Source organism: Apteryx rowi, unplaced genomic scaffold (genome assembly GCF_003343035.1).
Source record: "Apteryx rowi isolate R43461 unplaced genomic scaffold, aptRow1 scaffold_73, whole genome shotgun sequence".
Classification (NCBI taxonomy): domain Eukaryota; kingdom Metazoa; phylum Chordata; class Aves; order Apterygiformes; family Apterygidae; genus Apteryx; species Apteryx rowi.
The window spans coordinates 1,269,014-1,286,572 of NW_020451016.1; the positions used below are offsets into that span (position 1 = coordinate 1,269,014).

The 17,559-nt window shown below is 36.5% G+C and overlaps 1 protein-coding gene across 4 annotated transcripts in view; it reads left to right on the forward strand.

Annotated features, from left to right (window-relative positions):
• The window catches only part of HIPK3 (homeodomain interacting protein kinase 3), a 112,248-nt gene that overhangs the window by 73,017 nt on the left and 21,672 nt on the right, over nt 1–17,559 (forward strand). For all 4 annotated transcript variants that reach the window (XM_026087718.1, XM_026087720.1, XM_026087721.1 and 1 more), the window contains exon 3: nt 14,562–14,685. In XM_026087718.1, coding sequence (XP_025943503.1) covers nt 14,562–14,685 — 124 coding nt within the window. The remainder of the gene's footprint in view (nt 1–14,561; nt 14,686–17,559) is intronic.

Genomic DNA, 17,559 nt, shown 5'->3' on the forward strand with positions numbered 1-17,559 from the left:
TCAGACACCTTAGAAAATCACTTTTCACCACAGAATTCTCCCTTTTGCAGTTCAGCTCTCCTTCTCTTCTCCTCCTGGGAACAAATACAATAATTTGGCAGTTAAGCAACAGTTTAAAGTGACTAGAATGAGGAAGATTACCAGGTTAAACACATGACCACTTTAATTCAGTTAACTTCTACTGTAGTTCAGTCTCTGAATTCATAGAATTTTAACATATGCAGATTTTGGGATTTCTTGGATGTCTGCTGGATTTTATGTCTTTCCCAGCTGGCTATTTTTAGTTGTTCATGTTTTTAAAAAAATCCATAATCTCAGATCACAGTACAAGTTGATTTGCCTATGGCCATTTTCAGAGTTGGAAACAGGAAAAAAAAAAAAACAAAACGAAACAGTACATCGCTGTCATCCAGTCTAGATCTCAACTGACTAATAAAAATATTCTTATTTATCATTATGCTCTAATGGATTCTTTTCCTCTTAAGGTTGCATTACTAGTCTTTAAGTTTCTTTTGCCTTAATTTTTGAGCTAGTCCTGATACTGTGCATGTTTCTAACTATTTATTGTCAAGAAGTTATTTGTGGATAAAGCTTCAAGTATTCCAACGGTTAAGCAATTGCTGTGTAATGGATAATTTTGCTCACCAGTGTCCCAGCATCATCGTTAGTGTATCAGCCTTTTCACACTGGTTCCCAGCAGTTCTGCCTGGGTAAGCCCAAACAGATCCGTAGGGCTGCCTGGGCACTGAAATTACTGTGGATGTCCTTAAGTACATTGCTCTGTTTGTGATGGTTTATGCTATTCCAGTTATGGATAATATAATTTCTCATTTATGTCTAGTCAATAAAAAAATTGACCTTCTGCTGTCAGTCTTAAAATCAATATTTTATTAGGAAAACATTCAGACAAAACTGACCTTGGGATTCTCATATAACATGAATTTCCCTTTTGAGATGACCATAATGATCCTGTCTGACTTCAGCCACGATCTAGTCAAACTTTTAATGAGCTATAAAGGAGCCTTCATCGAACTTTGAAATGATTAACTTCTCAGTAACTCAGTTTTTTTTAAGTTTGGATTTTTTTTTCTAACTGAGCATATGCCAAAGCTTTCATGTTTTTAAGTGCTGGAAAAAGACACTTCTTCCTAGTGGACCGGATGGAGCCATCTTAAGGCCGTTCCCTCAGTGTTATGGAGAAGCAATGACCATGGAAGGCATTTCAGCCAGCTTTAAAATTGTTGGATTGTAGTAAAGGAATATTTAGCAGATGGACTTTGTTAATGCTGGCAGATGTCAGGGACCAAAATGAAGTACAGGAACAYCACAAATACAAGATGAAGAAAAATGCTAAGATTTCCCTCAAGTAGAGAAATTTATGTACATAATTTGCAAGCAGCAAACATTTAGAGCATTGCGGAAAGCGAGCAGTGGTGGGCTTCTCTGGGCAGGTGCACTTTTTTATTTCAAGAAGAGATTAATACTTCCAAGTTTAATGTATGCAGGTAAGTTAGTTAACTTTAGCTTTCATCTTTTCGACAACAGAACAGTGGTTAAAAGTAAATATTTCTACAGCGTAGATTCTCGGAAAGATCAGCCTTTAGGGCAGTGCTCAGAGTTTGGCCAAAATTATTACATGTAACTTCCAAATGATTTTATTTTTGTATTTTTTTTGGTAGCTGGTGTTTTTAGTAAACCAAAGTAAAATTCAGAGTTCAGTTGGCATTTTTTGTTTTTGTGTTTTGGTGTAAGTCATTTAGAAAGTTGAAACTAGAATATATTCTTGAAATAGTATGGCATTTAAATGGATTATGGATATTACGTGGTATATATTTCAATTCTCGGTTTAGTACATGTTTGAGAGTTCTTAATCTTATTCATATGTGTATTTTAATAGCTTAAAGAAAGGACAGTTGTGTTCTTGAAATAAATAATCTTTTTTAAAGTTCAGAAGGTTTTTATTGCTTCTCATGCTGCCAGCAGAGTTTATTTGCAGGGTCTTGTGAAATTCTGTAATGTTTTCTCTGTCCTTTGAAAAGAATGTGCAGTGAAGATAATGCACCTTTCCTTTTTCCCTTGGAGACCAAAGTTATTACACAACAACAGCTCAAGCCACTAAACAGTCAACGTCCTGTAACCTGATTTTAGATGTTGTATTTCTATAAGTGAGGGGAAAGTTCTCTGTTTGATCCTTGCTKCCTCTGTTAATGTAGTCAACAAGTGGTGCCTTTTCGTAACATGAATGTCTGTCTATATTGGGAACAGAATGAAGTTTTTAGCCATAAATAAAGAGCCACTTCCAATTACTACTGCCCTGGACTGGACTCAAAGGATTTGCTTAGATAAAAGGCTCTAGATCCCATTATTATCTTTTTTTTTTTTTTCCTCCTTAAGACTGTACTATCTGTTTTTAACTTTTATTTGCTATGACAGCAAAATTATATCATTCTACATGATTAAAAGGAATTCCCAGTGTAATTCAGTTACCCTGGTTTCCTTTCCTTTAGTGTGGAGATGAAGGTCTGATTTTTAGTGTTAGATGTCAAGCAAAAACTGCTTTAAAAAGGAAATCAAAGTTAAAAACTTGACTATTTATGTAGTGAAAAGAATAAATGGAAAAAAAMCCCCAAAACTGTATTTTAACATTTGGGTGGCATCTTTTAAACTTTTGCATGGCATGTTAATTTAAAAATGTTTGCTAAATTGAACTTGCAGAAGTGCTCAGGTTCCTTGCTGTAGTCGCGTTCCGGTTGCAGCATGTTGTTGGATTCTGACATGACATCAATCTCGATGTAATAGATACATAGTTAAGCAGTTTATTCTGGGATCTGAAACTCCCCTAAGAATAGAATGGCTCTCCTTTCAACAGGAAAGGACAAATAAATTGAAATACCAGGAAGGGAAAATAGAAAAAGCAGAGAGGAAAAAGCACCTAAGGGGAACAAAAAAGGGAAAAAAACAGGAAACTCTTACTCATGGGGTTTAAGGCTGGGAAATACATGAAGGTGGACTGTTGTGTATGGGTTCTTTAAGCAGGCTGTAGTGTAACAGCAAGCAGGTGATGTGACATACTGGAAAGCTGAAGTCTTACAGTCTAGCCTACCAAAATAGACTTGTGTAATTTTTCTGTAAGGTTTGAAAGAGAAGAAAAAAAACACGTTACATTTTCTAATGTAATTTCTTAGTTTTGTCAGAACATTGTTAGGTTATTTGCCATAGTGCCCAAAAGCTTAGGCTCTCTACTATTTCCACGTAGTTGTGCTAATGGAGTCACTGAAATGTTGGTAAGAATGATACTACTTCTGATGGTGTCATATTTTACACCAGAGATGTAATCATAGAAATTAGAATTGGAAAAGCTTATCAGGTCATCTGTCTGTTCACTTGGCAGTGCAACACAGATGACTTCAGCAGTATAGAAATTACAGTCAAGTTCGTTGAGCTTCAGTGCGTAATGTATGTTGGATATATTTTTATGCATTGCTGTATGGAAGCAACAGATCACAAGAAAATACTGTGACAGATATACATGTGCTGGATATGAATCTAGCAGTATTTAAAAATATTTTTATTCACTAAAAAGTCTCATTACTGCAATCTTGAAAAAGGAGATTTAATTTCATATTACAGTTATGTTAACCCACCTGCCCCGGTTGCTACTCTGCGGGCTCTCTGTCATAGCCTTCTTGTCAGGCTTCTGTTCATTTTTTTCCATTTAGCAGCTGACATAACTATTAAATGACTAGATACTACTTGATGTAGGGGTATATCCAAAGTGAAATGGAATTTGCTGTTCCACTTATTTGGTGAACAAGGCATGAATCTCCTATGCGGAGCTGTGGCATCAGTACTTAACGTTTTGCTAGACATTCCCTTTCTTGAATTTTATATACTTTGAACATTTGAATTTTAAGCGATTAGATATGTAATTCTTTTTAAATAGTAATTTCTCCCAGATTCTTTTGCTTGTTTGTTTTTTTTAAGTAAAACTACTCTAACAAGTCTATAGTTTCTTTTTCCTGATGTATAACTAAATTCGTTGCCAGTGTTTGATTCTTGCATTGACAATTTTTTTTAATCTGGTTATCGCTACATAAAATTTCTGTAATAAAACCATTGACATTTTTCTAAAATTATAACTTTTTTTTCTGATAAATCTTTCTTTGAGGGTAGGGTTGTATCAGGGACAACAACCTTCACTTTACAAGACAAGATAATACTTTGTCATTCTTATTCTAATACTGTGTATAGAACATTATTAGGAAAGTAAATAAGATAAACATCCTAATTCGTATGAATACAGAATGACCTGAAAGTCTGAGACAGATAAATGACGTGGCATCACTGTACCCACTCCGGAACATTTGTATTGATGTTCAGTGAGCTTCCTGTAATTCAAACAATCACTGTTGCAATTTAAGTAGAATTTTATCAGTCTGAGTTGCAAAATTTCATCAGAGCATCACCATGCATCATCCAGATGGGCGCATATCAGCGTTGAACAATCTTTTCACAATGGAAGAGGGTCCTAGCAGATTTTCTTATCTTTTCAGATATGTATATTATGTGCTCACTTCCAGTGCAAGATACCTATGTGGAGAACTGTTGTGCAACAGATGAACGCTAGAAAATAATTTCAAATATAATATGGTTTATAGCGCTCTTTCAGCTGAGCTGCAGAGCTGCCTCTAGAAGTTGCGCCCACCTGGGGGTATGCAGGAGTGTCATAATCCTGTGCTGGATTTTACAAGTACTGCCCCAGAGTGAATGGAATTTGCCTTTACATCATCAGGATAGATTTTTTTTTTCCTTTAGTCTTGTTTGTTTTTTGTGGATAGTTAATATAAAGAAATGTATTATGATTCACATACGACTTTTGACATAGTAGCCATATCCTTGTGCTCTTTGGTGTTTTACCAGAACTATGTCAAAGTGAGAACTGTATCCAAAAAAAAAGAGGCATGAGAAGGGGGATTTTCATGCTTATTGTCACATCAGAAACTGACACCTGTTACCATTGCTTTGTATCTGATGGGACTCATTTGGTAATTAGTTTTGCAGTTTGTTTTGCTTATTATGTCCTCGCTGAGATGTGCTGTTGTAGGGTGACCTGCGGGTCTAGTGCCTGTGTGCATCTCTGCAGCACCAAAAGCAGCCTCCTTGCCTTCTCCTTTCACACTGGGCTCGGAAGTCGGCTTCTTTAGGCCCAATATGACTTTGTATCATAGGCCCCAATCCATCTGTCTTTTGTTTTTTCTGTAGGAGCGTTATCATCAGGGGTAAAATCTAAAGAAGCCTTTGAACAAAACTGACTTGTAAGGCTGCACTGTCCTTGATGAGGGTGCTACAAGCACATGCTGCTGTGCTCACCTTTCGTGTGAACTCCATACCTGTGTGGCAACCTGTGGGTTCAGGCACTGCAAGTCCATGCAGATCTCTATTGAATTAGAAGTGTACATCCCCACAAAATCAATACCAGCAAAGCAAAGGGAAAGAGATTAAGATCCTGCATCTCCTTAGCTCACTGATTTGTGAGACCGTGACATCTCTGGGACTGTGCTGTTCTCTTTTCTTCTGTGCTTTCTTGGAGCTGGAAATCAGTGCTAATAATTTCCTCACTCACTTTGATCTTCTCTCTGGGTGCCTGCTTGCGCGTGCTCTCCCCAGGTGGGTTGAGGTTACTACCCATGCTACTACGTGGTGGTCTGCAGTTTATCTGTGCTTGTGGTCACTCTTCTCTTGCTTTCAAGCTACATAGTGGGTATATTCTTTTTCTTCAAAAAATGAATTTGGAGTATTCCCCAGCTCATCCCTGTCTGTTTGGCTTTTTGTTTGTTTCACGAAAAGATTTTGGGATATTTTCATTTTCTGGGAGTTTCTCCCCCCTTCCCCCCAACAAAAACAACCCCCGCCAAAAGGTGATGGTGGCAGACAGGGAGGAGTGTTCAGAACAACACACCCTGCTGTACTATGGAGGCTGTCTCAGTAGACTGGATGTGTAGGCCATTACTGCATCTCAGAAAGGCAGTACTGACAGGCTGGAAAGCCTCCAGAAAAAAGTGAGTCTGGATTTTTCTAGTAAGAGGTGTGAAAAACAAGAGTTTAGAGACTGGTATAGGCCTGTAGCAGGCCATAACCTGCTCTACTTTGAAGCACAATTTGGGAGTCAGCATACAGTTACTGCATACTCTGTAGGGAGGCAGAAGAGCTCCCTTTCCAATAAGAAAAGGAGGGAGTTACTTATCAGTCATTCTTGTTCTTCAAAAGTTACTTTGGTGCATCGTGCTGCTCGTGCACCCGAGTTGCGTGGGAGGATGGTGGTGCTGCAACTGGGCACGGCCTGGACTTCCCTGGAGGTCAGGGCAGAGGCAACGTCCCGGGCACCAGCTCCTGCAGCTTCCGACTCTTTCAAGGGTAAAGCCCTGCTGGATGGCTTCACAGTTAACAGTAAAGCATACAGGTGTGAGTACATGAAGGATATTGTCAAAATTCAGTCATTGGTAAGTAACCTCGTTTGATGTCTTGAAAATCAATACTTTGCTACCCCAAGCATAGATAAAATTTATTAAGTTGCAGTATTTATTTACCAATAAATATCTGAGTAGTTTTTCTGTATGCGTGATTTTCTTCATTAAATTGCCACATCAGCGTCTACTTTGCTTAATTTTAAATTGATCCAAAAGCTGTTTAGCAAGCACATAAGTCAGTCCCTTGGCAAGCTGCAGTCTTTTTGAGAAAAATAAAACCATGGAAAAAGGCCAAAGCGTGGACATATTCTGGTTTTAATAAAATCTACATGTCTTTTCACTAGAGATAGTGAATAAGTGGAAAAGAATCTGTTGAAATCTCTTCTTATTTTATTATTCTCAGCTGAAAAAAAAAATCAAAAATCAAAACCTAAGCATATTTATGATCTTTAGTAGTTCTAGTAAGCAGTAGCAGAAGGTATTTTAATCAAGTTAAAATTTGTGGTGGCTCTTTCAGCACAATTCTTCAGTACCATGACAGAATGCTGGGATAGCTTTCTTTTAATTTTGTTTTATTTGAAGAAATAACCCGGGATTTATTTGGTAATTGCTCTGCTTTGATTTCCTGGTTTTGTTGTCTCTTTTTCTCCCCCCTCGGTTTTGAGCCCTGTGCTCAAATTGTTTGCAGTCATGACTTTTTTTGTGAGTAATCACATATTTGGGTCACTCTGTATGAGGTTTCAAAATCTGAAATGTCTCTCCTATCTCCTCTATAAGGTCATACCAGGGTCAGCATTCGAAGTTCAACTGGCAGTTGCGTGTCATAGCCTTGTATGCTGTATACGACAGTGGAAAGATGTGATGTTGCATGGATCTTTCCTAGCCGTTGAGCATCATTTAGTTTCATGAAAAAGTTTCATTATGCTAAAATGAAGTTTCTTCTATCAGGAAATGAAAATTTCTTTTGTGCAGCACTGTAGACAACAGCATAGCAATAACGTATCCTTAGAAGTTTGCACAAGCTACGGTGACTCCTCCTGTCTGCACTACCCTTTGCCGCCTGAGATCTGGGATTTCACACAACTCCTTCAAAGGAGCCATGGACGTATGGATGAGGGGAGAACTTTTCATCTCTTCTTGAATACGTTTGTTTTCCCTGTCTTTTGTGATACATAGTGACATAGCCCTAAATTATAAAGCAGTGTTTTTGATTCTTTCCTAACACATCATAGACAGATGCCTCTATCCTACTTGCTTAATTTTTCCAGAGTCTGTTTCTGAGTATTTACATTTTTGCTTTCAGTCTAAATTCTCTTACTTTCTTAGAGTTAAAAAAAAAAAAAGGCTATTAACTATGTACTTCCTAATGTCTAATACAGTATAGTTAACACTACAAAACTGTCCAAGAAAATTCAGATTGTGAATATTCAGATATAATTTTGATTTATAGGTTTACAGCAACAATCCTGTCAGAGTGGTGGGAGAAAAACTAGTTTGTTTGTCTGGAATTATATACCATACTTATATCAAAGAATAAATGTATATTAATGCATGATGCTGCTAATCTGTATTTTAATATCCAGATGTGCTTAAAAGTGAGAGACAAATGAACTATGAAACTTGGTTTAAAAAAAAGAAGTTTTCACTCGAGTGAACAATTTATTTGTAATGTACTTGTATTAAAAACTTCTGGAAATTTTATTTAAGTGGTTCTCAATCTAACAAAATGGCATTCAGAATAAAAAATATTCTGATCATGAAGAAGATTGCAAAGGCTTTTTGGTTTGGATCAAGAGGAGTGCTTGAGTGACTCTTATCTTTTTGCAACACTGGTGATTTTAATAGTAGGAAATGGGAAATATGTATGTGATCAGATCCATGGTCTGTATATTTGATATTTGGTTGCTGGAGAAAATTTGCTACAACAGAAGGTTGTAATTCAGTGTCTTCTGAAGCAAGTTTCTTCCAGCTCTACCCAGTTGATGGCTGTTTAATGTCCATTAATATAAAACTGATTGTTTAATTTAGAGCAGTTGTGGCTATTTTTTCTGTCAATCCATTATTAAATACTCTTAATATATTTTACCTCAATAGCAGTCTGTGATTCAAGGCTAATTTTATTTTGGCTAAAAGAAGAAAAAAAAAAAAGGCAAAAAAAAGCAAATAAAAAAAAAGCACTTAGCTTTTATATTTGCATCAATCTTTAATCTCAAAGGGAATGGGGGATTCTTTAGTTTTCTATAGTGAGGCAGGATGTTAGGAACACTTGTCTGCTTCTCTTTCATTATTTTATATAATTTGAGTAATGTTACTGCTCAGTCATCTTTTTTTTCTTAAAGCTTTATAGTTCTAATCAGGATTTCTTCTTGTATCTGAGTATCTCCAAGTCTTTAATTTACATTGTCCTTCTCTGCGTCTTTTCTATTTGATGTATCCTTTTTCAGATGGGGTGACCAAAACTGAACACAGAATTCAAAAGTGAACACACACATTCAAGGTGAGGGAAAGTCACTAGTTTTATATAAGGCATAATAATTTTGGATTTGTCTTTGTCCTTTAAAAATAAGTACTGATATCCTGATTATTTTTGCTCCCAATATTAAGATATTTTTCTTGAGCTATCCATAAAGTTGTCTAGATTTTTTTCGTTGGAAAGTTGGTTAATTTATAACCTATTGATTTTTATGGGAAATTAATTCATGAATGAATAATTTGCATTAATTTTCAGTGGTTTTACTGTACCCCATGTATGCTATACTGCCTGTCATTGTGTTGATCTAATTGAATGTTTGAAATGCCTTCTGAAGGCGATCACAAATGCTCTAGAGAACCAACTGTTCTGTATATCTCTCATCATCCACAAAATTCGTCACTGAGTGGTTCATTCCTATTGCATCCTTCAGATTATTAAAGTGTACTTGTGYGTGTGTGTAGTTTGTTTGTTTTTTAACTGAATGTTGATACTTTGATTTGCATCTCTTGTAGCCTAAAATCTTTAAGTTCTTGCAAACCTTTTAGAAAGGTTTGCACTTCACATTCATAATAAAGACTGGTAGTTGAAGAAAATGAGCTGTACGTGAGAATACTTGTTACAATGCCCATTACCATCTCTCATTCACTATTTTGCTGCATCTTATCTTTCTGTTAGTCCTCTTTTCTTTAGAAGATGAATTACATATCTCAACCCAAATCTGGTTATTGCTTTTATAAAGTATATGCTTGCCTTGTGCTGGTAATTGTAGTGGAAAACAGTTTTATTCTCAGGTTTCGAACCCATTTGGACTCTAGTCACTCTTGCAAGCTGGGTTCACTTATGTGAGTTCTCTTGATCTCTCAGGAAGGTTTTGAGCAGCTCATTAAAAAAGAAAAAAATCTCCTACCCTTTTGATGACTTCTTTGTATTAGTAGTCATCATAGTGGTGACGGGGTGTTTATCCACCAGATAAATTTTTACATGTCGTTGCAATGGAACAGTAGTAAGTAGGGGTAGTAATGTTTGGCTTATATGAAAGGGGTATAAATGCTGCATTAGATGCTCGGATTAGAAATGTTGTCTGCATTTATCGTCAACTGTACAAATATATAGAAATCAAAATTTTTGGAGAGACTATTAAAATTGTTATTTGATGTGTTTTGAGTCTGCAGAAAATTAAAATACTTGCTCAGGCTTATCTGCATACTTGGACGGAATTTAAAATTAATTGGGAATAAAGTAGCTAAATCTATGCTTAAAATACTACTGCTATATGGAAAGATACCTAGGTTTGTGGGTTTTTTTGTTCTTGTGTTTTTTTTGCTTGTTTAGCTTTTTCCATAAGTTCCTGGGTCTTGTTAATTTTAGCCTTGAGTTAGAAAAACGCAGTGAATTCCTGCATGTTGAATTGTCGATATAGACATCTAGGCCTTCTGGTGAAGGCAGTGTAGTGTATGGGTGATCCCTGCTCAAAAGCAAGGGGAGAAAGGAGAACTCRGAACTGTGAGTGCGAGGTGGTAACAGGGGCAAGGAGGGCCACGTTGCCTGTGCCCAGCCTATCTGGTGTAGGCGGTGGTTAAAGGCTTTGGTCTCAGCAAGGAGTGGCCTAAGTGTGCGGAAAGGAGTGCGAGCCATCGGGGAGGGCGGCTCTTTCTGCACCCTTCCCGCATCTGAAGGGCGGCAGCCCTGTGGTCGGTAATGGCTTGTCATAGGTAAAAGATGTATGGTCCCTCTTGTACTGCCAGAAGAGAAATACAAATAAAAATTGTTCAGTGTTTAATTTGTTTGATATGTGTGGGAGGGAGTAATTATTGCAAGAACTTCAGTAGGAATGCACCTAGAAATTACTCGTGCATTCAACAGAATTTTTCATAAAATTAGCAGTTGCAGGAAGCTGCTGTTTTTAGTGTCTCACGCTCTTCTTTGATCTTTATTATGTACATTAGCTGTCATTTTTTAGCTTTTTATTTTAATTTCTATTCTAAGTTAGATTTATGACTGAAGACTTCTAGATAATGATCATTTGAAATGGCTTGACTCCTAACAGTTTTTGTCATGACTTCTTTTGAATATGGCTCCTCTTGCTATTTATTCTTTGTCCCTCCAGTGTGAAAATTGGGAGGATTTTTTCTGTTACGATGGTAAGGGTGTGATTTTTGTTCTGTTTTTGCTTATTTTTTTTTATTCTTCCCTCAAAAGGAGGGATTATTTCACTTTTCTTCAAATATGTTTATTTTGTTGATTCTTTCTAAGCTGGCTAACATACTGAAGCTAGTAACATCTTATGAAACTTTCTAGTCTTTACGCTAGTTAACAGAACAAAATGTGGTTTTCTTTTGTCATAAACTTCTTATAAAAATACCGAAAATGTGTGTTCATGGTTTGTGATGTAATAAGCAGAAATGTTACTATCTAAACAAGAGGCTGAAGCCAATGCTCAATTGCATCTCTCATCTTTTTAAGTATTTCCAATCATTGCAAACATCTGTTGCAACACAGCTGAATCAAGCTGTGTTATGTCAAGTGAGAAAACATTTTTTGGTGTGTTAATCTAGGAATTGTTACTTAATAAGGTAAATCTTTCCAGCCTAGTAATAGTGCACTTAAATTCTAAATAAAGTTTTCTGTTACTTCAGTGTTTTTAATTTATGTAAATACATTGATAAGAGGAAAATAGATATTAGTTTGCTGTAAAATCTTGCATTTAATGTCATTTAAGTACTAGATTTGGTATCCTTAATAAGAAATTACAGAAAGTTCTTATGTTCTGCTCAGTGATATACCAGTATAGGAAAATACAGATGCTCTTTATTAAGTTGGGGACTATGGTAGCTTCTGCTGACCTGGGTATCCTGTCATCTGTAGCAGACATTAAGTGGCAGTGCATGGTCTCTTTTTTAGAGAAGGACTAATTTACAGTCTTTTTGAGTGATCTGATGTTAAGTTGAATGGTATTAGGATACCTAACACCATTTATGTCTGTGATTGTAGTTAGGAAAGGTAGGATTTTTCTCTTAAAATGCATATAAAAATATGTCGTCTTGTATGAAAAGAGAACTGTGGATCATCTAAAAAATATTTTGAAGAATGACACCCCCATCTAGCCCTTTCCTCCCCCTTACCAAACTAGATTGTAACCAGAAGTTAAAATAAATATTAAAAGTGACCTCTGATCATAAGACTAACAAACCGTTTTTCTTTGCAAAAATACTTGAGCTGAATACTTGAGATAAAATGAGTAAAATTCTACTGTCTGTTTGGTGGGACAACTGCCATATCAATGGACAGCGGTAGGCCACGATAGAAGGAGTTGAATCTGAAAAGCAACCACCTTTAAATATCTGTGCAGTAAGAGCTGTTTATCTTCCTCACTTTAAGCTAGTCTGAGATTTATTTTTGTTCATTGTACTGTAGCAACATGTTAAGGAGCCCTTTTTGGGAACACATTTATTTCCTGTTTGTTCATCAATAGGAGTTTAGTTGCTGAGAAGTGAAGAACTATGTGCGTTCTTCAATATGTCTCTCTCCTTTAGATTTGTTAGCATTTTTACTGATATCACAGAACTACTGGGTACGCATGAAAAGCTAACAGGTTATTACACCTTGTAACCTTAGTAAAAAAATTATTTTATTTTATTTTTTTTAATCTCTGCTTTTCTAACCTTATCCTTCCTTTATTTGCAATCCTATCTCTCAAAAAAGGCAAGAGACAGACTGACTGACTGTGGCTATTTTTGTACAATGCACATATTGACTGTGGAGTAAATGCAAGAGTTTTTTTAAGTGCTTATTTTAGCAGATGCATTTGTTAAAGCCACTATATCCATAGACTCTGTATATATTCATTAACTATTCAGAGTTGTAACATAATACAACAAAGGCAGCATATTTTAGCAGAGATCTCTAGCAACAGTGCCTAGAGAAGAATCCATCTGATAGGGGAGTGCAGACGTTTCTTACTGCTATTTCTAGTTTTGTGGCATGTAGATACATTAAATATTTCTCAGATAACAAAACTATCTAATACTTACTGCAGTGTCATAATCCTACATTACAAAAATACATACGTTTGATGTCAGTGTTTATTGTAATCAAAACTTTGCATGCAGACTTTCCTATCTGGGTGAAGTCTGAGATTTCTTCTGTAGCAAAAGCTAGTGTAATTCCAGTGGTCAAATATGGGGCAGAATTTCCTGAGTCTTTCCTTTGACAGTGAACATATATCCTGGGAGCCAGGTTTGGCAGTTTTTAAGCTATTACACAAAAGACTTTGGAGCCAGAGGAGGTAGATAATGTCTACGTATGGATTCTGCCAACTACTACCTTTTTTAGATAGTAAGTATGTAAAAAGTGAAGAAGATAGTTTAGCTCTTGGTCTAATGTGTAACTACAAAATAGCTTGAAAATAAGAATTTGTTCATGATACAGTGCATTTCTGTGAATTAAAGAATATTTTGACAAAGGTAAATGTCAGAGGATAAGATACTGGTATCAATATCTTATACCAGGTATTGGTCTTTGATGTTTAGAGGTTCTGTTTTGGGTATAGAATGCTAAAATGATGCACCAACATGTGCTAACATATGAGATTCTTAAGCTTTTACGTTGATGAGAAATCATATTTTTCTCACCACTATGTTATGTGGCCAGTTGGATGCTACCATTCTGCCCAGCTCTGATATAAATTAACATGTTAGTTTAAACCACCTTTATACTGATTTTTACTTGTTAAGCTAACAACAGATTGTCTGTTTTAAAACTAAATCACATTATAGTGTGATGTTTTAAATAGTATTTCATGTCTCCAGGCTTCTTTCTGTATTACTATGCAAATGTATTTTAATTTTTTTCCTTTTATCTATAACTGGAGTGAAGTGGGAGAGAAGCTTTAGAAAGAAAAAATGAAAATAAAACTCCATGATATCTATGGAATATTTTAGTTTTGCTCTTTGAGAAGAGAAATGTTAGAAGGCCCTTTAGCAGTTGTGTTTATATATATATATATATATATATTTTTTTTTTTTTAAACAGAAGTAAATTCAAATGCAGTTCGTTGAATAATTCACTTCTGTGAAAAATAAGACCTGGTCTCTTTAGAAAAGTGCAATGGTTTCATTAAAGTGATTTAAAAATTGATCACATCGAACTGGTTTGAGTGCATACATGGTTTGCAATTATGTAATTAATTTGATACTTTAAATAGCTTTGAATATACTGTCCAGGTTGGAAGTGTGCAAGGGTATTTTCAGATAACTGTTTCTTTTGAGATAAATCATCCTATTCTGTTTAGAATATAGTTCTTATAGGCGTATGACATTCTGAGTGGAAAAATGATTGAGGTCATCTGGAGGAAAAGCAAAAATGTTGAATCAGTAACGATTCATTCTTCAGGCAGATAATGTATTTTCATATACATAGCAAACTGTTATTGGTAGGAAAAATGAAAGAGCCGCAAAATCTTAACACATTATCTAGATAAAGCAAAATGCAATTTCTAAAGTTATGTTTTTAATGAAGTAAATAGCTTGTGTTTTCAAACAACAGGTGTTTTTGTCATCTTGGATTGTTAAATTACTTTTTTTTCCTAAGGAAAAAATTCAGTAACCACATTTAATTTGCAGAGCACCGGAGATTATACTGGGATTGCCGTTTTGTGAAGCCATAGACATGTGGTCGTTGGGGTGTGTGATTGCAGAGCTGTTTCTTGGATGGCCACTGTACCCAGGAGCACTGGAATATGACCAGGTAGAAGAATAATTTCACAAGTATATGCACACTTTCTGCAATTTACAAATTTCAGATCATTAAATTCAGGATTTGTGGTGCTAATCATATCCCCTTTTAAGTAATGTTTATTTGAGTCTATTCAATGCTTTTAATTTAGCCTTAATGATTATCTTAGAAATATAAATCCTGTTTCTAGAACAGAACTGTATACTGTGCTGCTTTTCTGAATTAAATTTCAATTTAAGTCTTTCTTTTTTTATTTCTATCTTGCAAAATAAATGTTGGTATTGAAGCTGCTKTTTTCTGATGGAAACTGAAGTTTGTGGTTACCATCATTGCATTATAATCTCTCTTTGAACTGCCATGGACAGGATTAACTCTGGGATCTTGATTCAGATGTCATGATTAGTTGTCTTCTGAGTAATTCTGATGCTTTCAGGAAATCCAGCATAGCTCAAAGCTTTGAGAGCCTTTTCTTTGTGAGGAACTAGAATCAACAGTTGTAATAATACTGTATATATGTAATGATAAAACTTGAAGCTGCGCCTTTTGCTTTGTTGGAGTTTTCAACTTTGTCATTAGCAAGCTGCATTAAAAAAAACAATGTTTTATTGTTTCTAATGAAAGACACAGAACATTTTTCATTTAAAACATTTAGAGAGAGAGAGAGAGAGAGGTCTGTCATTTTCTAGCATAATGTGGAAATCTGGAAGGACCGTAATCAGACTTCTGACTTTCCCCATCTGGTTTTGGTATTGGAAAGTGATGAAGACTTCTGAAAAACACAGTGCTGATGGCACTGTCTTATTACTAATTTCTACATATTTGATTCAACATTCAGTGTAGAGGCACTTCCTTCAGCATGTTGTTTGTTATTCAAATTTTGATTTTCATATTATGGGCTTTTGGTTCTGTGTGCTTGACCAGACTTACTCTTCTAAAAATCTATGCATTTTACTTTTCTTTTGTGAAAATCACTGTCAGGGAATATACTGATGTTGTGTTGATATCAGTCACGTACCGTATTTCTGTTTCCTTCATTTGTACAAAGTTTGGTGTTTAATGGGTAGGAAGTGATCTATGAGTAAAACACATGTTGATGTCTTGGCTAATAGTTAGAAGACCTTTGTACAGTGCATTTCTGTTAATATGGAGAATGAAAGAGAAACAGTTACCTTCAGCAGGATTCTAATTCACCTTGTTTTGTAAGGGAAAAGTAAAGGCATTTATTTTGGAAATAATCTGGAATACTGTATCAAAAATTTCCAGGAGCTTGGCAAGCTTATCTACCTATTGTTTCAAGACAGACTACAGGAAAAGACCCGGAAATTCAGAAAGGACTAAAATACATAGTTTTCAGAGTTGCTTCCACATTTTGCCCCATACTGCTGTAAATGACTGTTTAAATGGATGCTGCTGTGGGTGAGGAAGAATCTGTAAACATAGTTCCTTATCTTTGGATCCCAATCTCAAATATAGGTAAATGTTTCTTTCGGGTGTGAAATGTGGCTTGTCAGTGGCTTAGGATGCTGTAGGGGTTTGAATTGTGGAAGATTCTGCCAGTCTCCGGATTCTTCCCTCGAATAAACTCGTGATTCTTCCTGATGGAAGCAGCCCAGAGTGTTATTGTGTGGCAACTGGAGTACATAGCTGTGGGCCTCTGATTTTTATAGAGAGAAGTACTATTCTCTCTATAAAAGCATGAAGACCCCTCTTATGATTATGGGAATCTTTTTGAGAACAACACAGAATCTCATTTCAAAAACAAAGTTAGCTCTTCTTTCCCTCCACTCCTCTGCAGCCCTCTTGCTCTCTGCTGAACCCAGGTGCATGCAGGACAGCAGAGTGCAGGGAGCAGAGCACTCGCCTCATGATGGGAGTACTTTCTGTCCCTGACCTGTCATTGACCTGCTCTGAGTTCTCAGGAATACCATTTATCTTTGTTGTGCTTGTTAGTTGGGTGTGTTTTTTTCCTTCCAGCTTTAGACAGTAGGATCTCTTTGACAGCTTCTTCCAGTCACTTGTTTCTTCCTGTTTGTAGGCCCAGGACAAGCACAGTTTGACCTAGGTCCTGATAGATAGTATGAGTAAATAGTATTATCACCAGTGGCAACCACCTTCCAAGATGCTATATTTCACTTAAAGAACTAAGTGGATTAAGAGCTAATCTTGATGTACATAAGATGCGTGCTTTACTAATGAATACTGAATTTAAAAGGTAGTTAAGACAGCTACATCACTCAAGTTTCCTAGAGGCATCAGTTAATATCTTGTCTGGCAACTTGTCTGATCCTCACATGAGAGAAGTCTCTGTGGAAGAAGAGTATAACCACTTCTGCAACAGCAGCAACCTCTTAGGCAGATGGGTTCACAGAATCACCAAATGCTTGAGGTTGGAAGGGACTTCTGGAGATTGTCCAGTCCAACCCCTCTGCTCAAGCAGAGTCACCTGGAGCAGGTTGCCCAGGACCATGTCCAGACAGCTTTTGAATTTCTCCAAGGATGGAGACTCCGCAACTTCTTTAGACAACCTGTTCCAGTGCTCTGTTACCCTCACGGTGAAGAAGTCTTTCCTTACGTTCAGATGGAACTTCATGTGTTTCAGTTTGTGCCCGTTGTCTCTCGTCTGGTCACTGGGCACCACTGAGAAGAGTCTGGCCCACTCCTCTTTACACCCCCCCCCTTCAGATACTTATACACATTGCTAAGATCCCCCCGAGCCTTCCCTTCTCGTGGCTGAACAGGCCCAGCTCTCTCAGCCATATCCCATGTAACTGGTGCTCCAGTCCCTTAATTATCTTAGTGGCCCTTTGTTGGACTTGCTCCAGTATGGCCATGTCTCTCTTGTCCTGGGGAGCCCAGTGCTGGACCCATTCCTCCAGCTGTGGCCTC